General features: G+C 62.7%; 1 protein-coding gene and 1 long non-coding RNA gene across 2 annotated transcripts; one reads left to right on the top strand and one right to left on the bottom strand.

Moving 5' to 3' along the window:
* Nucleotides 1-419: 419 nt before the first annotated feature.
* On the bottom strand, nucleotides 420-11,445 carry RASD2 (RASD family member 2). Its single transcript, XM_051846029.2, has 3 exons — nucleotides 10,581-11,445; nucleotides 5,542-5,821; nucleotides 420-2,571 (listed from the first exon to the last, which is right to left on the bottom strand). Exons 2-3 carry the CDS (start codon nucleotides 5,810-5,812, stop codon nucleotides 2,042-2,044), a joined length of 801 nt encoding a protein of 266 aa, XP_051701989.1. The 5' UTR covers nucleotides 5,813-5,821; nucleotides 10,581-11,445; the 3' UTR covers nucleotides 420-2,041.
* Nucleotides 11,446-11,737: 292 nt separating this feature from the next.
* On the top strand, nucleotides 11,738-22,423 carry LOC127491084 (uncharacterized). The gene is made up of 3 exons (XR_007919598.2): nucleotides 11,738-12,185; nucleotides 16,670-17,021; nucleotides 19,055-22,423. It is a non-coding gene; the product is annotated as an uncharacterized lncRNA (long non-coding RNA).
* The last annotated feature ends 404 nt before the right edge of the window (nucleotides 22,424-22,827 follow it).

Here is a 22,827-nt window from a genome sequence, read left to right as displayed (position 1 = left end):
GTAATGGCACGGTGGGAGCCATCCTGGGCCCTGCAGGCCTCTGCTCACCACCTGCAGCACCCACCCTACAGTCCTGACCACCGCCTGTGTCCAAACGTCCCCTGGAGGCCAACTCGCTGCTCTGCGAGAACGAGACACAGGGACGCTCAGGGAGCTACCGATCCCCGGGGGCGCCCTCTCCTGCCTGCCCACAAAGGGGCTGGGACCTCTTAGCACGCACAGCCCGGAGGGTCCAGCAGGGCCTGGGCTGGCAGCCCCCACCCTCCCCCGCACCTTTCTCCCTGCTACCAAATCTGAACGTGAAGACTGACTTAGTGCCATGGCCAGGGCAGCAGGCAGGTACACGGTGGGAGGGGAAGGCTGGCTGTGGCTGGGTGGGGAGGCACCTCTTGGTGACACAGAAGGCACAGTCAAGGTCATGGTGTTGTAACAAACCCACTTTAATTGAGAGTATACACAGAGACCTGGAGCAGCAGGGGAGTGGCTGGGGGAGACCAGGTCACACCCCTGTCGCAGCCCACATACCTGGTCTGTTCGGGGGTATGGGGACAGAAGCCGGGGTGGTCGCGCTGAGCTGAGTGGCAGGCAGGGGCTGGGCTGGCCAGGTGCAGGTGTGCAGAGCCGGGGCAGGCCATGTGTGCCTGTGTGCTCACGTGTGTGTGCATGTATATACAGGGGCACCGTGTCCACAGCCATCTACAGGAGCCCTCCAGGCTGACCTCGGGAGAGGGTGGACAATAAGACGTCCCAAATCCCTGAAGGCCCCAGGGGCTGAGGAGGTACCAGAAGGGGCCCCCTCGTGGTGGGCACTGGACGTCTGGAGCTAGCCCTGCTTCTGCCGCTGATAGACTTGCTGTGTGACCTGGGACAAGTGACCTACCCTCTCTGGGCCTTGCAGAACCTCGCTAGACGGCCACCATGGTTTCTCATGGTCCTAAAGGGAGATATGCAACAGATCTGTGAGGAGCTGATGGTGTGAGGGCCATTGGTGTACAGGTTCGAAGCCCACCACACCTAGTATGTGGGGGTAACCAGAGCCCCCAGCCTTGGGGCACACGGAACAGGCCCAACCTGTCCAAGTGCAGCACGGCATGGGTGGGCAGAGGCCAGAACTGGGGACACGGAGTGTACACCCTCCTCTGTTTCCTATCATCCAGCAGGTACTCAATAAATGCTCGAGAACCAAGCTCAGCAGAGGACGGCCTGGCTCGGGGCAAAGCTCAGCCTCGAACTAGCTAGGGGGCGAGGCTGGCGCCTGGGACCTGTCACCCGCCCCTCTGAGTCTCAGTTGCCTCCTCTGTGAAATGGGTGCATGAAGGAGAAGCAGCCCTGGCCTGCCAGCCCCGCTCCAAGCAAATGTCTCCAAACTCTGCAGCTCGGGCTGGCAGTGACGGGCCTAGCTGCAGACGGGGCCCCGGACGCCTGTGTGGGGAGCAGGGGAGACAGCGGCTCTGAGCTGGGCGGGGCCTGGCAGAGGAGGGGCACTGGGCTCTTACGGGTCCCACGACTTGCTTCTACGACTACGTAAGCCACGGGAGCAGCTGCAACACGGGAAAGCACAGCCACTGGGCGAAGGTCCCGGCGGGGAGCCGGGCCGACAGGGGGTGGGGGGAGAGACAGCAGAGCTGGAGGCAGGAGATCAGCTGCCACCACGCCCGGCCGGGCCTGGCCCCTTGCTCTCGGGCGCTTCCGTCCTGGGTCTGGCTCCTTCCAGAAGGTTCTGTGTGGTGCAGGAACCCTGGCCTCTCTGGCATCAGCATTTCTCCCGGCCTCACGAGGGGAAGGCTCCCGCCAGAGCTCTCCCAGAGGCGGCCTCGGTGCTCAGAGAAACGACTCTCGCGGGGAAGCCACAGGCAGGGGCTCAGAGGGGAGCGGCGGGCAGGCGGGCGGGCGGGGAGGCGGAGGAGCGGGCAGAGGTCAGCGCCGGGCCAGGTCTCTGGACCAGACTGCTGTGGCGCCCCCCGGGCGGGGGGCTGCGGGCAGCAGGCGTCTGGGGCCACCTCCCTTTAAGGCACTGCCCCTCACCCCGCGTCCTCCCTGCTCACTGGATGGTGCACTTGTCCCTCTCGCGGGCCTGGCCCTCCCGAAGGACCTTGGCCTTGATGTACTTGAGGTCACTGTTGACGCTGGGGCGGCGGGCGAAGGGCGAGACCATGCCGTAGGCGTCCATGTCCTTGACGCGGCGCATGCAGAAGGCCCGGGGGTGGAAGGCGTCGCCGTACTGCACGGAGATCTTGCGGTGCAGGGCGGGGCTCATCTCGTGCGGCAGCTTGGCCATGCTGAAGAGCACGTAGAACATCTCGTCCACGTTGGTGTTCCTCTTGGCCGACACCTCGAAGTAGGCGCAGTTCTCGTCGCCCGACACCAGCAGCTCGGCCTCGGTGCTGGGCACCTGGCGGCACAGCTCACCGTGGTCGTTCTTGTTGCCGCAGATGACCATGGGCAGCTCGGCCGCCTCCTTGGTCTTGTTCTTCAGGCAGGACTTGACCTCCAGGATCTGCTTCTGCAGACGCTTGACCTCGTCAAAGGACTCCCGGCTGTCCAGGCTGAAGACCAGGATGAAGACGTCACCTGGGGAAGGAGGGGGAGGGAAGTGAGTTCCGAGCCGGCCCAGACCGCCCCTCCCTGCAGCCAGCTCCCGCCGCTGACCCACACGGGCCCCACGCGGGGGGCGCTGACCGCCCTCTTCCGTGACTCCATGGGAGGCTCTCTCATTCTCCCCATTTCTCAGAGCAGGAAACTGAGGCAGGGAGGGCCTAGGACCCTTGTTCACAACCCACAGACGGTCACTGACTTGGCCTTGCCTGGCGAGTGCCGTGCTCGGGTGACCGAGAGCCCAGGCCTCGCCTGTCTTGCCCAGCACCTCTCCTGGGACCCACGCTAGCACTGGACACACAGCAGCAGCCCAGAAGCACTCGTGGCCGTGGCGGCAGGGTACGCGGGTGCCGGGCAGGCCCGCGGTTGCCCCTCGCCTCTTCCACTTACCAGCCACGAGGCCGTGAGCAGGCCACATGGCCTCTCCACACCGGGGCTTCCCCGTCTGTCCTGTGTGGACGAAATGCTGCCCTACGGGACCACTTGTGAGATAGTGAATGGGGAGTGGCGGGCGCTCGGGCAGCTCCAGTGTCAGTCACGACAATGAGCAAAAGCACCTGCCGAGACCCGAGCACCACAGCCACGTGCCGCGGACTCCTCCCTGGGGGGATCGTGTTACCCCGCGTGACAGGTGAGCCTCCAAGGCTCACAGAGGGAAAGGCACCTGCTGAGAGCACGCGGGTTCAGCATGGAAGTCCAGGCTCTCAGCCCAGCTGTCGGCTCACGGCTGGGGCTCTGCTTCTTGGGTAATCACGGGGTGAGTGCGTGAGCGCTGCCTTCAAGGCCCAGGCCAGCTCCGCGGCAGCCCTGCAGGTTAGCGACCAGCAGCAGGGCCCGGCGCGAGACGGCAGGAGCGGGGTGAAGCTGGCTCCACCCCGATTCCCCAGGCTCAACAATGACTGGCATCTCACTGCCCACGCCCCTGCCTCTCTTTGGCTCAAACTTTTTAACGGCCTGTGGTGTAGATGTGAGAGTCCTGAAACCAGGACTTCAAGGAGCCAGCAGGCGGCCCTGGTTCCGAGAGTGTCTGGCCAAGCCGCCGCTGCCTTCCTCCAGACCCCAGAGCACGCCAGGCACCCCCGTGACAGCACAGGCCGTGTTCAGAGCTGCGTCCGGCCAACAGGGTGCCCTGAACCCAGCACCTGCTCATCTCCTCTCCCCAGGGCCTGGCACTGGGGTGTCACTGAGGCCGGCTCACTGGGTGGCATGGAGGGCACAGAATGACAGTGTGGGCCGTTCTGGAAGGCACTGCATCCCATCAGGCTAGCCCCGGGCTCCTGGGGTCAAATGGGAGAGCCTGAGGCCCAGAGCCGGAGGCCGGCGCGGCTAGCAGCTGGACGGGAAGCCGGCTTTCAGGATTGGCTCTGCACCAGCACTAGGCTGGAACGCGAGGTGCAGGCCAGGGCGGGAACAAAGCAAACTGGGGACAGATGTGCTCAGAATGACAAACTCCCTCCTCGAAGGGGCCCAGACAGAGAGAGTCCACAGCACGCTGGGGTGGCTCCCCTGGGGGGGGGGCACACAGCCAAGGGGCGTTAGCTTTGTCTGCCGTGTCGGAGGCAGGGTTTGACAGCGTAGCGGGTGCATGACCCCGAACTCACTCTGGGGCCAGCGCAGGGACGCAGCAGGTTAAGGCACCGGCTCTGACGCCCGCATCCCATGAGAGCACACGTTCAAGTCGCACCTGCTCCGCCGCCCATCCACCTCCGTGCTAACGGCCTGGGAAGGCAGCGGAACGTGGCCCGAGTGCTTGGGTCCCTGCCAGGCTCCTGGCTTTGGTCGTGGTGGCCACTGGGGGAGTGAACCAGCAGATGGAAGCTCTCTGTCTCCCTCTCTCTCTGTCACCCTCCCTTTTCAAATGAATAAACCAACCTCTTAAAAACTGAATAAAGAAGGCATCGTCCCTCTCCGCACCTCTCCCCCTCCCGGTGACACTGGCCTGACATCGGTGGGCACGCAGCCCCTCCCATCACCGTGGGCTGCCCGCTGCCCCCTCCCCGCCCCCACCCCACTGTGCTCACAGTCCTGCAGCCTCACAGGGAGGGAGAGGGGGGCGACCCTGTGCGGTGAGGAGGCGGAGACCAGGCCGTCCGGACCGGACCTCTGTGACACTGGCTGCCGGGGCTCCTCTACCTGCACGCTCCCGCACCAGCATGGGGGGGGGGGGGCGCCTGTGCAGTCGGGGTCACGCAGTCCCCGAGGAAGCGGGGGCCGCGTGCTCAGGGCATTCAGGGATGGGCCCAGCGCCGGCCTCGGTGCTGCCACGGCTCGGAGCCCTTGGCAGGGCCCTGAGTCCTCGCTCACTCTTCCCTTCCGCGGCCCGCGGCAGGCAGGCACGCTGCACGCGCCGCTCACTCTACGCCCGACACTGAGCACCGCACGTGCGTCAGCTCCGTTCTCGCAGGGCCCTGAGTCAGGTGTTCACGTGACACAGTGTTACAGACAGGGAACCTGAGGCACGCAGGGATAAAACCCGGCCTCAGACGGTCTCTGGGCCTGCCCTCTCAGCTGCCACCTGATCACCTGAGGGCGGGGACAAGAGCCAGAGCCCCACCTCCAGGCGCCCGGCGCCCCACACCCTGTCCTTCCCCCAGGACCCACAGCGGCTGAGGCCACAGCTCAGCCCGGATGGGTGAAGAAGCCCAAGAGACAGACAGCGCCCACCAGCTGTGCGACCCCTGCAGCAAGTCCCGGAACCCCCGGCCTCAGTTTCCCCACTTGTAAAATGGGGGCTGACACCTGTGTCCCAGGTTTGCCGCGAGGGTTATGAGCCTGGGGCCAGGCTGCCACTCGTGCCCAGGCTGTGCCCAGGCCCGGCCCTCGCCTCTCCGAGACAGGGCAGAGACCTGGGTGCCAGGACACCCCAGCCCGTGACCCGCCGTTCTGTTCCCAGAATGCTGTGGAAGGCAGCACCGCGCACAGGGAACCGGGGCGGGCGGGCCTCACCTGTGAGGATGGAGAGCCTACGCATGGCGGGGAAGGGGTGGTTGCCGGAGGTGTCCAGGATGTCCAGCTGGTACATGTCGCCGCGGATGTTGTACACCTTGCGGTGGAAGTCCTCGATGGTGGGCGTGTACTGGTCCTCGAAGCGGCCGTTGAGGAAGCGCGACACAATGGAGCTCTTGCCCACCCTGGAGGCACCCAGCACCACCATGCGGTACGAGTTCTTGGCGGGCACGCTGAGCGCGCAGTTCCCGCTGGACAGGGTCTTCATCATGGCTCGGGGCTGGGACAAAAAGCCAGAGGAGCACGTGTCAGGGGGCCTCGAGGTAGGCCTCAGTTTTGCATCTGCAAAATGGGACCGTCTGACTAGGTTCCCTGGACGCAGCCTTGGCATTCCACCCCGCTCGGTCCCTCCCTGTCTTTCCTTCACTCCCTCGTTCGTGCACTCGCTCACCTGTGCACTGCTCGCCCACTCGTGCTCGGGCTGCAGGGCTGGGTCCTCCCTCCCCCTCACCACTGACCCCGGGCGAGCAGCTCCACCTCTCCGGGAGTCGCCTGTCTCACCTGTGAAGCGAGCCCAGTTCCCAGGCTTGCCGCAAAGGCCTGAGCACAGGGCAACGGCTCACGGATGTCACCGGATCTCAGCACCCGCTCTGCCCCGGCTCAGACGCCCTCTGCAGCCCTGGCTTCCTGGGGCTCGCGATGCAGGGGCAGACCCGGGAAGCCACAGGCATGCATCTCCTGGCACCCCGGGGAGGGAAAGTCTTTACGTCCAGGTCACAGCCTCCGAGCTGACGCCCTAGGCTGCTGCAGCCAACGGGCAGGATGTGCTTGAGACCATGGCTTTGGACTTGGAGGGCGCCCACTGCCCACGGCTGGCCGACAGCCTCTCCACCTCCTGCCCCAAGACTTTGCCTCCCAGGCCCTGGGAGTTCACTCCGGCCTCTGGGAGACGCAGAGGACGGCAGCAGGGGAATGGCTCACTGGTGACTCAAGCTTTGCTCCCAACTGCAAGGGCTCACGGTTCTGGGGAACCATCCAGAAGTTTCCATGGGAGCCTCTGGACCCCATGGAAGAGGCTGGGACAGACCCAGCTCCAAAGCCCAGGTGGAGCTGAGCGAGCCTGCCTCCACGGCTCCAAAGGCCTTTCACAGCCCAGCCACCCTCCTGAGCCCCACAAGTCGCCCCCCGCCAGCAGAAACCCCTCCCCGCTCTACAGGATAGCGAGCCGGCCCCAGATCTGCAAGTGGGTACAGGCCTGCTGAGATAATCCCCGTGGTCCTCAGGGGGCTTCCACCAGTAGCACAGGTTGGGCACTGCACAAGGCACTGGGCAGGATGGGCGAGTGGGGGCTGCAGGCAGAGGGAAGCAGGTTTTGTCTGCTGTTTGCCCATCAAATGGGCCAAGACTGGGCTCCCACCCCTGAGTGCCCCACATCAGCAGCTCTGAGTGTCTCATCCATTCGCCACAAACCTCACACCATCCCTACCACAACACTGAAGAGTGCTTCAGACGGCTCTCACGGAGACCTCCGGCGCGTGCATCTCCTGGCACGTGGCCATGTCTGCTCCCCCCTGCCCAGCTATGGCTCTCCAAATACCTCTCCCAGACCTCCCGCCAGGGCCACTGCCAGGGTGCCCACGTGACCACAACAGGCCGCGAGGAGGCGCACGCAGGAAGCCTACAGGGCGCACCCCGACCCCAGGCCCATCACCGAGCACCAAGCCAAGTACAGAGCCGCGGGAGCCAGTGGCAACAAAACTCTGAAGCCCGGTGGTGAGGACACAGGCCCAGAGGGGTTAAGGCACTTGCTCACCCTCACACAGCCAGCAGCCGGCCATGGAGGGACCTGACCCCGCGCGATGGAGCACACGGGAGGGGCTTCCCCGAGTTCCTGCCAGGTGCTCTCTGTCTTATAATCTCACATTTCCATGACCATTTTGAAGCCCTTCCTGCTACTTTTCTTTTTTCTTGTCTAAGATTTATTTATCTATCTGAAGAGAGGTCGTCCATCTGCCAGTTCACTCCCCAAATGGCCACGATGACCAGGGCTGGGTCAGGAGCCAGGAGCTTCCTCCAGGTCTCCCAAGTGCGTGCAGGGGCTCAAGCACTTGGGCCATCTTCCGCTGTTCTTCCAGGCACATTAGCTGGGAGCTGGATCGGAAGTGCAGCAGCTGGGACTCGAACCTGGGGGCCGATTCGGGACGCTGGCATCCCAGGCGGTGGCTTAACCCCGCTGCACCACAGCGCCAGCCCCTTTTTAAAATTTTAATTATTTATTTATCTATGTTCCTCCTGCTACTTCTCTCGTTTCACAAATAAGGACCTTGATGCCCACGAGGCAATTAACGAGGAGCTGGGGGCCGGCTCCAGGCGTCAGACCCTCGCTGCTCCCCAGTTCATGCCTGATGCACCGGGGAAGTCATCTTCCAGGACAGCAGTGCCAGGCACCCAGCAGGTGCCAGTGAACGGTCCACGGACACAGTGCACAGCCAAAGGGCTCTGCCTCAGGGCTCACCCATACCCCACTTCTCCCCTCTTCCCCAGCGGGCCTGGCTGACCCCAGGGCTAGGCACACAGTCGTGAGGCACCCTGGCCGTGCCTGTGCGGCCAACAGAGGGCCCGGGCTGGCTGGCTCCCTGTCCTGAGACCGCCCCTCTCCAAAGCCCTGAGCAGGAGGACTCTGCAGGTGGTCCCCTCCGCAGACAGTACAGGAAAGGCACCAGCCACCCCCCAGGGATGGCGTCTGTCTCCATACCAGTCCCGCCCCAGCCCCCAGCCCAGAACTCCTGGTACAGGTAAACTAGTATCAGTGACTGAATGGGCTGCAGGAGTCAGAGAGGGGAGGCAGGGAGTCAGAGGTGAGGTAGGGAGTCAGAGAGGGGAGGCAGGAGGCAGGGAGTCAGGGACAGAAGGCAAAGAGTCAGCAAGAGGCAGGAAATCAGAGGCGAGGCAGGGAGTCAGAGAGGGGAGGCAGGAAGCCAGAGAAAGGAGGCAGGGAGTCAGAGAGCCAGAGAAAGGAGGCAGGGAGTCAGAGGGGAGGCAGGGAGTCAGAGAGGGGAGGCAGGGAGCCAGAAAAAGGAGGCAGGGAGTCAGAGGCGAGGCAGGGAGTCCAAGAGGGGAGGCAGGGAGTCTGAGAGGGGAGGCAGGGAGTCTGAGAGGAGAGGCAGGGAGTCCGAAAGCGCAATAAAGTGCAAGGCTGCGTCCTCAGAGATAACACTGAGTCTTCACGTGGCCCCGGCCACGTGGGGCCGTGTGAGGCACTGACACCTGGATGCCAGGTGACAGGGCCCCCGTGGGCTCCGCCTCCCGCCCCCACACTGTTCTTTCTCCTCAGCGGGAGGAGGCAGGTGGGCACTGATGGGCGTGGCACAACGTCTCTCCTCCGCTGCCTGCTCCCCACTCTCCACCCTGGGCCGGGCTGACCCCAGGAAGGCACAGCCAGGACTCAGTTTAAAGGGTCTTTTGGGAGACCTGAGAGTCACCAGTGACCACCAGCAGCGTGGGAGCCAGAGGCACTGATATGACCGCTGAGCCCACAGCAGCAGCATGAGGGCAGCCGGGGGCACAGACACCGGGGCGGGGCGGGGGGAGGTCCAGGGGAATAGTGACCCTGGCCAGGCAGGCGACTGACCCTGCCTTGTTCCCACTTCCCAGCAGTCCCGTCGGGGACGCACTGCTCCCCTCCCACTGGACTGACGGGATGCTGATGGGCAGGGAGGCTGAGTCGCCTGCCCTGCTGCACACAGCAGCCGGCTGGCTGGGCAGGGAAACCACCAGGCTGCTGGGCTCCTGGCTGAGCTCTGATCGCTATGAGAACCCACCCCTGGCCCAAACCAGAGTCCTTAGGAGAACAGTGTGCAGTGGAGTGAAGCCTCGGCTGGTGGCAGCGGGAGTGACCCCGGAGGCACATTACCACCTCACTCCCCCCACCCCCCTGGCTCACCTGCAGACCCTGTAAGTACACCTGCTGGTTCACTCCTCCCTCGCACCCCTCTCCCCCAAGGCTTGCCTGGAAGAGGGGGGTCACACAGGCAGGGACAGCAGGCTGAGGGTGGGGACGCCCGTGTCCTCTCGGTGGGCACCCCACAGCCGGCTTCACTGCACTCGCCCTCCCCCAGCCCCTCTGCTCCCCCCCCCCACTGCAGACCCTGGCCGCAGCTCCGCCCACCCCCAGCCAACCCCCTGGGCCCTGGATCAGGACAGCAGCAGGGAGGCAGCCACGGCTCTCCACAGCCCAGCTCTGCCTCTCCCCGACCTGGCCAATGACTCGGCCTCCTGGGGCTCAGGCTGTTTCTCCATTAAATGGGGGGCCAAACCCACAGCCTGGCCAGAGGCCGGTACAGCCAAAGGGCACACACAGCAGGCCTCAAGCCCCGGGTTCCTTTCTTTGTGGCACTTAATGCCAGCAGTCTGAGCTGGGTGCAGGCAGAGGCGTGAAAGGACCCCCACCTGGTCACTCCCACCCCAGGAGAAGCCCGCATCTCCCCCCACCCCACCCCCCACCCGCAAGAGGTCCCGGACAACATTCTTGCTCTGGCCAGAGGCGTGTGGGGTCCCTCGGGGCCACTGAGCCCTGGAAACTCTTCCCAGGCAGGGGACATCTGTCTTTGGCGACCCAGAGAAAGCTGGAGGGGCTACGGGTAAGGAAGGGGCTCCCTGGCCTGCTGTCCTCAGAGGGGGTCCCGGCCAGCCCAGGGCCTATCACAGACACCCCCCACCCACCCACACGCAATTGTGCAGGCTGCTGCTGGCTCCAGGAGTCCTGGCAGTGTTTTTGAGAGTCTCGTAGCACGCTGGGTCAGGCTCCCCTTCCTGGAAAGGGTGCAGCCCCCGCCCAACCCACACCCCGAAGAATTCAGTTCTTCCTAGCTAAGTAAAGTTGCTATGGACCCTGGCACATAGTAGGTGCTCACCCAAACCAGCTCTCCCCCTGGCTTGTCAAGGAGCGCCCAGCCTTCCTCGGTCCCGACCCTCCCCGCCCCCCCGGGCCGCCCCACTTCGACCCCACTCCCCGAGGCTGCTGCCCGTCTCTCTCCTACCTGGCGGGCCAGGCCTTTGGCACGGCGCGGAGGGCTGCCAGGAAGCGCCTGGAGGTGTGGGGAACCGCCTGCCGTTCCGGCCGCCGCCGCCGCCGAGCCTCCCTGTGGCTGCCGCGGCTCCCGGGTCACTGAGCGGGGCTCCTCCTCTGCGCGGCTCGGGGTGCCCGGCGCGGCGCGGCCGGGCGAGGGGGCGCGCGGAGCTGGGGCCCCATGGGTGGGCTCCGAGGGGTCGGCGGGGCTCGGGCGCTGGGCGGGCTCCGGCTCGCCACTGCCGGCCCTGCCCTGCCCCGACCCGGGGGCCTCCTGCTGAGCCAGGTGCCCGGAGGCTTGGAGACGCGCGATGCGGGGGGCGATGGGGAGAGGGTCCCCGCCTGGGGCTCCCGGGCGGGCGGGCGAGCTCAGGGCGACTCTGGGGATCAAGGAGCTACCCCTAGAGACCCGGGGCTCGGGGGTGTCCTCTGGAAGTGACCGTGGATGCGTGCGTGTCCCGGGCGCGTGAGCCTGCCCTGGCCGCCCGTGCTACCCTCTCCGCCCGCTCCCACGGGGTCGCTCGGGCCTCCGCGCCAGCCCGCAGCGCCGCAGCTCTCCCCGCGAGGCGACGCCAGCAGCTGACGGAGGAGCAGGGCGCTCAGCTCCGCTCGCGTGTGTGGGAGGGGGCCGTGAACGCCGCCCCAAGTTCGCCTTAGCCCGCCTCCTCCCCGCGCCCTCCCGCGGAGGAGAACTTTCTGCGCGGCCCCCGACTCCCCGCAGGCGGACGCCCCCTCCTCCGGCAGGGCGAGCTCGCGGTGCCTCCAGAAAGCGGCCGGAGCGCTGACTCCCGCGGGCGGTCCCGGGCGAGCGTCGCCCACCCCGCGCCCGCGGCCCCCGGCGAGCAGCCCGGCCCGGCGTCCGCGTCTGCCCCGCGCTCGCGCGCTCGCCCGCCTTCGCCCCGAGCCCCGCCCCCGCCCGGAGCCCCTGTCCAATGGGAGCGGAGCCCGCGGCCTTGCCCCGCCCCTCCCGCGCCCGCCGGGCGCCGCAGTCCGGCGGCTCCGCGTGCCCGGGCGCGTGGGGCTGGGGCGGCTGGGGGGCGGCTCGAGGCGCCGGGGCACGCGCGCGCGGGGGCCGGAAGGCGGCCCGGGCCTCGGAGGCTGACGTCTGCGCACGCAGTCGCACGCACGCCAGCTCTGGCCGCAGGTGGCCGGCCGCGGGTGGTCTGCAGCCCGCGCCCACCCCGCACCCCCCCACCCCGGCTCCCGAACCCGTCTCCTGCGGAAGTCCCCAGGTGCCCGACCTACCCGCCCCTACCGAGCAGGAGGGACCCCTGCGCTGACACATGGGCCGCGCACGTGGGACCGCGAGGGGCCTGGAGTCACCTTGGCCCAGCGCGCCCGCACGGAGGTCTGCGCCCGCAGCGCTGTCGGGGGCCGCCCGTGTGCCCGGGGCGGAGCCTCCCGCCGACCGGCATTCGCCGTTCCCTAAGCCCGGGCAGGCTGAGCCTGCGGTGGCCACGCGCCCCCTATTAACGCTTTACATCCGAGACCCGCTCCCCGCCCCAGCACATTTTTCAGAGAATCGTCGTATCTCTGCCTTACATGGGAAGCCAGTATCACTTGCCATAAATAGAAGGTAAGAGTAAAAATAAGTACAAGGAAAACAAAGCAAGGTTATTAAATTTCAGCTGGAAACTGGCCGGCGAGGCTGGAGCTGTGCCCCGGGTGAGGCGGAGATGGGCGGTTTCGCCGAGGTGTGAGAGAGCGCTCAGCCTTGTCAGGTCTCCGTGGGACGGCTGTCCCTGCGCCCGGGACCCGGAGTCTGGGGGTGGCTGTGACTCTCACGCCCCCGGTAGGCAGCTCCAAGGGAGAGAGACTCGCGCCCAAGCCCTGCTTCGGACACCACCCTGAGTCTTAGTTGTGCCATCTATAAAATGGGTTTAACACTGCTGGGACACAAGCAGACCCTGTTCTCTACTGGGCCTGGACCGTGAGTCTGCGAGGGGGCTCACTCTGCCCGGTGCTGTTTAAGGTTAACCCGGGAAGGCCAGGCAGGTGCAGGTGGAGCGGCCAGGTGGTGGGCAGGGCGCAGGACTCACCCTACGCCTAGTCCAGACCTAAGAGGCAGGGCCGAGGTTACCCAGCCCCGCCTCCCTCCCATAAGCAGACCTCACCTCTGGGAACTACCTTCAGCCCCGGAGGGTGTGTGCTTGCCTTGACGAGCCTTGAGCCGTCCGTGAAGTTGGCAGCGGGAGGCGGGCAGGATGGCACGCTTCACCTGGACGGCTGAGGTCAGGAGGACTCGGGCCCCAGGAAGGTGGCAGGCGGCCAGCTCCGAGCCAGCCCAGAAACCTAATACTCACTCCCTCTGCAGGGGCAATGGGTCACGCCCCGCCGACCGTATCCCCACACAATGGGAGCCGTCCGGGCTCTGCCTTCTGCCTCACCCCACTCCCCGGTGGAGAAAGGGTCAGTCGACAGCAGGTGCACATGAAGGACCCATGTGCCTCCTGCCTGTGCCCATTCCCGACCCCCTGGCACACACTGTTTCTCATGGGGACCCTTAGCTATAGCCACCTCCTTCCTCACTGGGCTCCCTGGTGCCCCCTCTCATAGCCCTTGACCACCTAAATCTTTTCCTTAAAAATGCCATCCCCTGCTCAGGAGTTTTAAAGGGCTCCCTGTAGCTGAAGACATAAAATCTGGACACTTTGGCCTGGCGTGCAAGGCTTGCAACCGGGATCCGCGTCCCGCCGTGCCCTGCCGCCAGCCTACGCTGGCTTCGTTTTCGTCTTGCAGCCTTTGCGTGTGCGGGTCCCATGGAGCGCCTAGCGTCCTTCCAACTCCTGGGTCCACATTTTCTTGCTCATCAAACTCCTACGCGTGCCACAGAGCCTCTCTCTAGCCTTCCTAACAGTGTGTACCTCATCCTCCCCTGGGCACCAGAGCCTGGCTGTTTAAGCCTCAGTTTCTCTGGCTGTACAGTGGGCGTTAACAATAGCTGTCAATAGATGTCAGAAATAAACTCTAAAAGAGCCTTGCATGCAGTAGCGCTCATCGCGATTGCTTCCTGTGTCACATCCTGCCTTGCTTGGGGTGGGGACCGGGCCTGATTCGTCCCTGCTCGCCCGCCGTAAATTTTCAATAAATGCTCAGTGAATCGTGCGGCTTCCAAAATGCACAAGCGCTCCTTGGGGACAAGGTGGCGGAGGGGGGAGGGCTGGGGAGCGGTGGGGGTGGGGGGAGGGCCGACAGAGCGAGGCAGCGCTCTACATAGTCCTCCTACCCGCCCCACGTCCAGCAGGAGAAACTGAGGCTCAGGTGGACGTCTCAGCTGGGGCCGAGGTGAATTTCTCCGAAGGGAAATAAAGCATTTGCCGGTGTCCTGTGGCGGTCCCGGCTGCCTTCCTAGAACAGTGCTGCCCAAGGCTGGCAGCGCGTTGCAGGCGCCTCGGGGGGCTGTGCTCTCCTCCGCTCGGAGATGCTGATTTAATTGCTCTGTGGCCGGGGCTGAGCGCTGCGCTGTTTAAAGCTCCCCCGGGGGAGGCTAATGTGCAGCTGGTTTTCAAAGCGCAGGCCGCAGCGTCAGCATCTGTAGGGCTTCTCACATCCGCAGAGTCTCAGCCCCGCCCCGCCCCACGGAATCCGCAGCTCTGGGGGTTTGCACCAGCCCTCCTGGTGGTCCTTTTTTTTTTTTTTTCTTCTTTTTAAAGAATTAATTTGAAAAGGCACAGTAACAGAGAGAGTGGGAGAGACAAAGCGAGAACTATTTCATCTGCTGGTTCATTCCCCAAATGGCTGCCACAGCCAGGGCTGGGCCAGGCGGAAGCCAGGAGCCACAGGAACTCGATGGGAGTCTCCCACGTGGGTGGGAGGGGCCGTCATCTGCTGCCTTCCCAGGTGCGCTGGCAGGAAACCAGGTGGGAAGCAGAGTAGCCGGCACTCAGACTGGCAGTCTGCTAGAGAATGCTGGCCATGCCAGTGGCAGTGAACCCTGTGTGCCACCACGCCAGCCCCTTGCGTTGCCTCTGATACCTGCCAAGGCTTGGGAAGCACTGGCCAGAGGCGGAGAGCTGGCAGTGCCTCAGCGGTCGGGTGGCCCAGTCTTCTATGTTGTGGACAGAAAGACACTGGGCGGCTTGACCAAGTGCAGCATGGGCTGATGTCCGGTCCTGACTCCAAACGGTGCCCTTTGCTGCCCACTGCAGCGTTCCTGCTGAGCATCCCCTGCCCAGGCCTCCGGCCAGGGCAAGCCCAGGAGTCTGAGTCAGCCCTCGATTGCAGCAGAGGTCAGTGGGTCAGCGGCCGCACAAGCCCGGCAGCCGGGGTGGGGCACGGGGTCACGCGCCCGTCACTGCACAGAACAAGCCGGGTATACCAGAGCTCGCCAGAGGTCACCAGGAGCATGGCGGGACCAGCCCCACCCCCCGCCACTCCTGTCATCTGACCACTCTGCCCCGGAGTAAAACCTGTCTCCGTCAGGAGCCTGGGTTCTGATCCCAGCCAGGCCAGAATTTGGCTGTGTGACCCGGAGTGGGCTGCTTAACCCCTCGGACCCTCGTTTCCCGGCCCTCTTCCTCCTGCAGTCATGAAGGCTGACTTGCAGCTCCCTGGACTTGCCAATCTGCCTGCAGCTCCGGGCCTTTGCACATGCTGGCGTCTGCCTGGTGGAGGAGGCTACTGCTGGACACCGCAACCCTCTTTTTTTTGGACAGGCAGAGTGGACAGTGAGAGAGAGAGAGACAGAAAGAAAGGTCTTCCTTTTCTGTTGGTTCATCCCCCCAATGGCCGGCGCACTGCGCTGATCCAAAGCCAGGAGCTGGGTGCTTCTCCTGGTCTCCCATGGGGTGCAGGGCCCAAGCACCTGGGCCATCCTCCACTGCACTCCCAGGCCACAGCAGAGAGCTGGCCTGGAAGAGGGGCAACTGGGACAGAATCCAGCACCCCGACCAGGACTAGAATCCGGTGTGCCGGCGCCGCAAGGCGGAGGATTAGCCTAGTGAGCCGCGGCGCCGGCCCAACCCTCACTCTTTAAATCAGGGTCCAAACAGGTTTGGACAGTGCAGCATCCCTCACTCTCTGACCTTGCTGCTTAAACTGCTGATGAACAGGATGAACCTCCACCTAGCTCTGGGGCGTACATAAGGGTCTGTTCGTCCTTGTGTGCTCATCCTCTTGAGAGCAGGGGTGGCACTTGTCACCTGGTGAGTGACGGAGTGAATACAGCACTCATGTGTCAGGGGCCGGTGTTGTAGGCAGCAGGCCAAGCCACCACTTGTGACGCCAGCATCCTATATCGGAATACTGGTTCGAGTGCCGGCTGCTTGCTTCTGACCCAGCTCCCTGCTGATGTGCCTGGGAAGGCAGCAGAGGATGGCCCAAGTCCTTGGGCCCCTGCCGCCCACATGGGAGACCCATGGGGGGGTCTGGACTCCTGGCTTCCACCTGGTCAGCCCCAGCTGTGGTCTATTTGAAGTATGACCAGTGGACAGAAGATTCTCTCTCTCTCTCTCTCTCTCTCTCCCCCTCTCCCCCTCTCTCACTCCCCCTCTCTCACTCCCCTTCTCCCCCTCCCCCTCTCTCTTTCCCTCTCTCTCTCTTTCCCTCCCTCTCTCTCTCTCTCTCTCTCATTATTCCTTTTAATTAAATAAGTCTTTTTAAACAAAAGAATTGTGTGTCTGATCCTCTCCAGCAGGATGCGAGTCCCCGTGTCTAAGCAGGGTGAGTCTCACAGCTGTTCACTCAGGAGACACGAACCCATTTTGACCACCTGTGTAGTGGGTATTATCAGTCTCTTGTATCGGTGGGGAAACTGAGGCTGAGAGAGACCCAACTGCCTTGGAGCTGCTGAGCCAGGAAGCGATGGAGTTTGCGCCAGGGCTTGTTGGTCTGTGTGGCTGCACCTGCTGCCTGTGGGTGGAGCTTAATGCTCGTGGCCGTGACCTTGTGGATGCCCCCTGTGAGGTAGGCAGGGCAGAGTGTTTGTCCCCATCTGATAGATGATGGCGATTTGGGGCAAGTCACTGGACTTGTCAAAGGCAGAGCCTGGGCGGAGCATGATCTGGGGCTTTGAACAACCAGTCCTTTGATCTTTTTATGACATGCCATTGTCAAATGCAGGCTTGGGCCGAACACGCTTTAAGTGGCTCTCTGCGTTGTGCGTCACCATTATCATCAGCTCCATCTTTGTCATCGTCTTCATCCCTGTCATTCTGGTCATCATCGTCATCACCATCTCCACCGTCTCCTCCATCATCGTCACCCTCCCCGTCAGCGCTGTCACCGTCCTGTCCTCTTCATCACCATCATCATCATCAGTTCCGGCATCGTCATCTTCTGTGTTGTCCCCTCCCAAGCTCAGGGAACGTCTGCTCCTCCCAGGCATTCATTGGCGCCCTTGTGGCCGTGACCTTGGCCTTGGTGCAGTCCAAACGGAGACGCCACACCTTTCCCTCTGGACAGGACTTCACAGGTGCCTTCTCCACCCCACCTCCCAGCAGCGCAAGCTGTGACGCGGGAGGGCGAGCGGCTGAGGCTGGAGCAGTCGGGCGGCGATGGAAGGAGGGGCCTCTGGCCTCATCTTAGCCAGCCCGGAGCAGGAGGCAGGCTTGTCCGACAGGCGATCACGTACTCGTCATCCAACGTCCTCGGCAAGCCAGGGAAGAGCGTCTTATCCCCATTTTCCAGACAAGGAGACTGTGGCTCAGAGAGGCGGGGTAACCGGCTCAGGATCACTGCACAGCTGGTGGAGCCAGGGGTCTCAGCTGGGATGTGGGCCTCTGAGGCGAGCGCTCCCTGGGCCCTGGGGAAGCCACCGCCGGCCATGCTGCCCCCTGGGGGAACTGGCCCCTGGTTCTGACCCAGACTCTTCCTTGGGCCATTTATGTATTTATTTATTAAAGAGTCATTTATTTATTTGAAAGAGTTACAAAGAGAGGGAGAGAGAGAGAGAGAGAGAGAGAGAGAGAGCGAGCGAGAGCGCGAGGTCTTCCATCGCTGGTTCACTCTCCAGATGGCCACAATAGCCAGGGATGGCCCAGGCTAAAGCCAGGAGCCAGGAGCTTCTTCCCGGTCTCCCACATAGGTGACAGGGGCCTAAGTACTTGTGCCATCTTCTGCTGCTTTTCCCAGGCCATTAACAGCTGGATCGGAAGTGGAGCCGCTGGGATCCAGACCAGCGCCCGTATGGGATGCCGGCGTCGCAGGCAGCAGCTTTGCCCACCGCACCGCAGCCGGCCCCTCCCTTGAGAGCAGAGGGTACCGAGACCCTGGGGTCTAGCACCAGGCTCAACGGCTGACGGCTGCCTGGGCTGCTGGCTTGGCACCTGCGCTTCACAGAACAGGCACCTGGGAGCATCGGGGAGGTCGGACTCGAGCTCGGCCGCGCACTGTGGGACCGGGCGGCCCAGCCCCGGGGTCCCCTCCACCCACGAGCACTGGGGCAGAGTGGTGCCTTGGCCCTGGCTCCTGCCTCCAGCACGTCTCCCCCTCCCTGTCCCCATCATCCACGCCCTCATCTGCCCTCAAGGGCACAACCCTGGCCACGCAACAGACCCGGATTCAGATCCCGGCTCTGCCTCTCACCAGGGCTTGGCATTGCAGAAGCTCATTCTCTCTGAGCCTCAGATGGGCTGTGTGAGCAATCATTCATTCCATCAGTCAGTCAGTCAGTCGACAAACACAGAGCACTGGGCTGGAGCCAAGCGATATCTCAGAAGGAGGGGTCCTCCTTGGGAGAGCCTATGGTCTGGAAGCGAAGGCAAGAGAGCCCGAGATTGGAGAGATGCATTGGCATCAACCAGGCGTGGCTGGCGTTGTGGCACAGTGCCTTAAGCCATAGAGGAGCGCAGGTTCAAGTCCCGGCTGCTCCACTCCTGATCCAGCTGCCTGCTAATGTGCCTGGGAAAGCTGTGGAAGATGGCCCAAGTGCTTGGGCCCCTGCACCCCCCAGCCATTGCGACTATCTAGGGAATGAACCAGCCGATGGAAGACTCTCTCTCCCGACTCTGCCTTATAAATAAATAAATAAGTCTTCAAAACAGAGTCAACCAAACAGGGAGGAAGGAAACAGGACTGAAGAGGCCTGGGAGGCAGAGTAGCCTGTTGGGAAATCTGAACTATGGGTTTCTGCTCAGAAGCAGAGAGAAGGAGTAGAAAGCAAGGTGAGGCTTGGGAAAAGAAGCAGGAGCCGGACACGCCTAGCACGCAGCACCTGGCGCCCCGTAGGCCCTGAGTGTGTGCCAGCTGCCTTCCCCCACGCCCGGCGCTGAGCCCCACGCCCCAGGCGCAGGCTGGTCCTTGCCGGGCACAGGGAGCCTCCTTCCTCCCGGATGGGCACGCATCCCTCTTGTTAATGACACACGAAACACTGGGTGCACGACCTCCGAGCGCTGAGCTGGGGGGGCAGGGGTAGCAGTTTGCCCAGCTTATCTTGCATCTGCCAAAAATAGAATCCAATGTTCCAGGATGCTAATGATTGCAGCCGTGGTGTGTTCTCCTTTTTAGCACTCTGCAGCCGGTGGAGCTGTTGGAAGGAGAATACGCGGTGGGGCAGAGCCAGGGCCAGCTGGACCCCAGCTCAAGCCACGCACAGAGGATGGCGACCCTCGCCGTGTGCATCCACTCTCGTTCCATTCAGTTGTGCGCAAGTCACCTGTGTGTAAATGGCATCTTATCTGGGCTCCACGATGCCGTCAACTTCCGGTGCAAGTTCACCTGCACGCAGCCACCAGCGGTTGCTCCATCAAGAAGCTGCTGTGCACCGTGCTTCGACCAAGAGAACGCAGCGGCAGTGCAGCTGGGCTGACCCTCAACAGGCTTAGAACTTCCACTTTCATCCCCAGAATCGAGCCAGGAAGCCCAGGCCGTCCCACTGCAGGGGGACACCGCGTGGCATGGAGGGCTTTGCAGAGCTGAGACACCACGCGATGAGTCACGTGGAAGACCGACTCGCCCTTCTAGAACCTTCAGGCACCCGCTGAGAGCACTTGCTTGCACACCCAGCCGTGGCCGTGTGGAGAGGAGCTTTGTCCAGCAGAGGACTCCACACAGTCTCGAGGAATCACAAAACACTGTACGTCACCAACATTCGGGATGGTTTCTTAGGTTGCAAAAGTTCAGGGGCGTGCTGGCACCACAGCTCACTAGGCTAATCCTCCGCCAACGGCCAGCACCCTGGGCTCTAGTCCCAGTTGGGGCGTCGGATTCTGTCCCGGTTGCTCCTCTTCCAGGCCAGCTCTCTGCTGTGGCCCGGGAGTGCAGTGGAGGATGGCCCAAGTGCTTGGGCCCTGCACCCCATGGGAGACCAGGAGAAGCACCTGGCTCCTGGCTTCAGATCGGTGCAGCGCACCAGCTGTAGTGGCCATTTGGGGGGTGAACCAACGGAAGGAGGACCTTTCTTTCTGTCTCTCTCTCTCACTGTCTAACTCTGCCTGTAAAAAAAAAAAAAAAAAAGTTCAGGGGCGATGGAATGAACAGGTAACTTGAGGGACAAGCATTTGGCCTCACCATCAGGAGGCTGGCAGAGAGGCCCCGTCCCCTGTGTGCACGGACGCCGGTCGCGGCTCCGCTCCTGACTACGGCTTCCTGCTGCTGCGCACCCCGCAGGCCGTGACGCACGCAGCGGCGCCTCGCTCCCCACAGAGGAGACTCAGGCTGAGACCCCGGTCCTGGCTTTGACCTGGCCCAGCCCCAGCTACCATGGGCATTTGAGGAGTGAACTAGGGGATGGAAACTAACTCCCTCTCTCTGCTCCTCAAACAGCTTTGCAAAAAAGCTCATTTTATTCTTCCACGAGGTTTTACACACCCCCTCCTAGATGATCTGCTTTGTTTTGGCCACAGGCCTGCCAACATGTCCGGGTCCCTCAGATCCCAGAAGGGAAACGGGCTTGTTCTGAACCAAGCTCAGGCCCCAAGAGAGTCCCCCTGTGTCCCCGAGTCTGCCTTTCGCAGCAGCCTTGCGGCAGGAGCACCGGCTGTCCCTGTGCCTCCCAAGACAAGCTGTGCTCTCCCTGCTCTCCACCACCCCCCCCAATCCCACAATCCCCCGGGGACCCTGACTTGACTTTGGAGCAAATGCAGCAGGCCCATGAGTCTCTGCCTCTCTTCCAGAACATTCTTAGCCGTGTGTCAGAGACATCACATCTTAGAGGTTTTCCAGAGGCTACGGGACACGCGAGCCATTCTCCTAACACCCACCTCCTTTCATGGCATAAAATGGTGCAACTGTGCTTAAAAACCTCTCTCCTAGCTGTCCTGCAGGAGGAAGATTGAGGGGCCCTGGGAACGCGGGGGGCCCTCTGCCCCTCCTACCGGAACGGCATGCACCTGCAGTCCTGGGCGTGGCCGCCCAGCAGGAGAGTGAGCAGGCCTTGGTCTGCCCCGGCGGCCATGCTCCAGGCTCCTGGTGGAGCTCACACTGCAAACCGCTGTCCTGCCCAGCTGGGTCTGCACCCAGCCTGTGGGTACCGGCTTCGGGGAATGGTGTTTAGCTCCTTGTTTATTTATGTGGCAGAGACAGACGGCAGAGAGCTCCCATCTGGAGAGTCAGCAGCTGGGGCTGGGTACCAAGCCGGGCATCCCCACGTGGGATGTGGGCATCCCAACTGCCAGGCGGAACGCCTGCTCCTCGTGGAGCGATCTTCAATGGGAACCATGAGACAATGAATGAATGAATGAATGAAAGAGAAATGCATGAATGAATGAGCAGGTGGGGTTCAATTTACCCACAAGGCCAACAGCACCTGTCTTGTTCCACAGCCTGGGTCCAGACCCGACGCCACACCTGCTGCCTCTCTGATGGCAGTGGGGCCATCTCACTCTCTCTAGACACTTGCGTCTCTTTCCATCCAACACAGCATCGCTTAGGATCAGGACTGCTCAACCAAAAGCCACCAGAAAACAAAACAAAAAAACAAAATGAGAGTTGGTTAAAGCAGAGAGCTATTTCTCAGCCAGGTAGGTGAACTCTCGAGGAAAGGAGAGAGTTGGGGTCAGAGACCCAGGCTTCTTCCAGCTTTCTGCTGCACAGCCCCTGGAGTGTGGGCTCATCCTCATAGTCCAAGACAGCTGCTCCCATCCAGCCATCATTTCAACACCAGACAAAAGGGCAGATGGGGTCTGCGCTGTGGCATAGTGGGCTAAGCCTCCGCCTACACTGCCGGATTCCCATATGGGCGCCCGTTCAGGTCCTGGCTGCTTCTCTTCTGATTCAAGTCTCTTCTTGTGGCCTGGGAAAGCAGTAAAAGATGCCCCAAGTCCTTGGGCCCCTGCACCTGCATGGGGGACCTGGAAGAAGCTCCTGGCTCCTGGCTTCGGATTAGTCCAGCTCTGGCCATTGTGGCCATTTGGGGAGTGAACCAGTGGATGGAAAATCTCTCTCTCTCTGTCTCTCACTCTCTCTCTGTAACTCTACCTCTCAAATAAATAACTAAAATCTTAAATAAAAATGGTGCGTCCAGAGACTCACACAACTTCGCCCCCATAGTTGGACTTTTTGTGAAAGCTGACCCTGGAGTGGGTCTCAGAGAGGCCAGCACAGGGCTCACCCAGGTGGGACATGGACAGGAAGGGAAGACACAACACTGACCCGGAGGATCACGGCAGGTACAAGGGTCAAGCCGCTGACCGCATCCTCAGGGGTGACCAGCTAACTCCCCGTGTGTGCAAGCAGAGACCAGATGCCTTAGAGAGCATCTAAAAGCCCAGTGGTGGGGCTGGCACTGTGGTGCAGTGGGTTAAACTGTTACCTCCAATGCCGGCATCCTATATGGCTGCCGGTTCGATTCCTGGCATCCCCACTTCCAATCCAGTTCCCTGCTAATGTGCCTGGGAAAGCGGCAAAGATGGCCCCAGTGCTTGGGCCCCTGTACCCACATAGGAGACCAGGATGGAGTTCCAGGCTCCTGACATTAGTGCGGCCCATTCCTGACTTGCAGGCATTTGGGAGGTGAATCGGTGAATACAAGATTCTCTCTCTCTCTCTCTCTCTCTCTCTCTCTCTCTCTCTCTCTCTCTTTCTCTCTCTCCCCACCCCTGCTACCCCATTACTCTGCTTTCAAGTAACATGGGGATAAGTACAAGCAAAATTCAAAAACCCAACGATGGCTTGGAGTGGTGACCTTCCCGGCCCCTCCAATGCCGGTTCCAGGAGCGCAGGGGCAGCTCTAGGACAATGGATGGTGAGACGGAGCCGCAGCAGCGGGCAGTTGCAGGGAGCGTGGACTGCCTGCACGGGCACGGGGAAGGCGCTGCAGGCAGGCAGAACTCCCAGCTGTC

The sequence above is a fragment of the Oryctolagus cuniculus genome, chromosome 11, assembly GCF_964237555.1.
Source record: "Oryctolagus cuniculus chromosome 11, mOryCun1.1, whole genome shotgun sequence".
Lineage (NCBI taxonomy): Eukaryota > Metazoa > Chordata > Mammalia > Lagomorpha > Leporidae > Oryctolagus > Oryctolagus cuniculus.
This window is presented reverse-complemented; position numbering and strand designations above follow the sequence as displayed.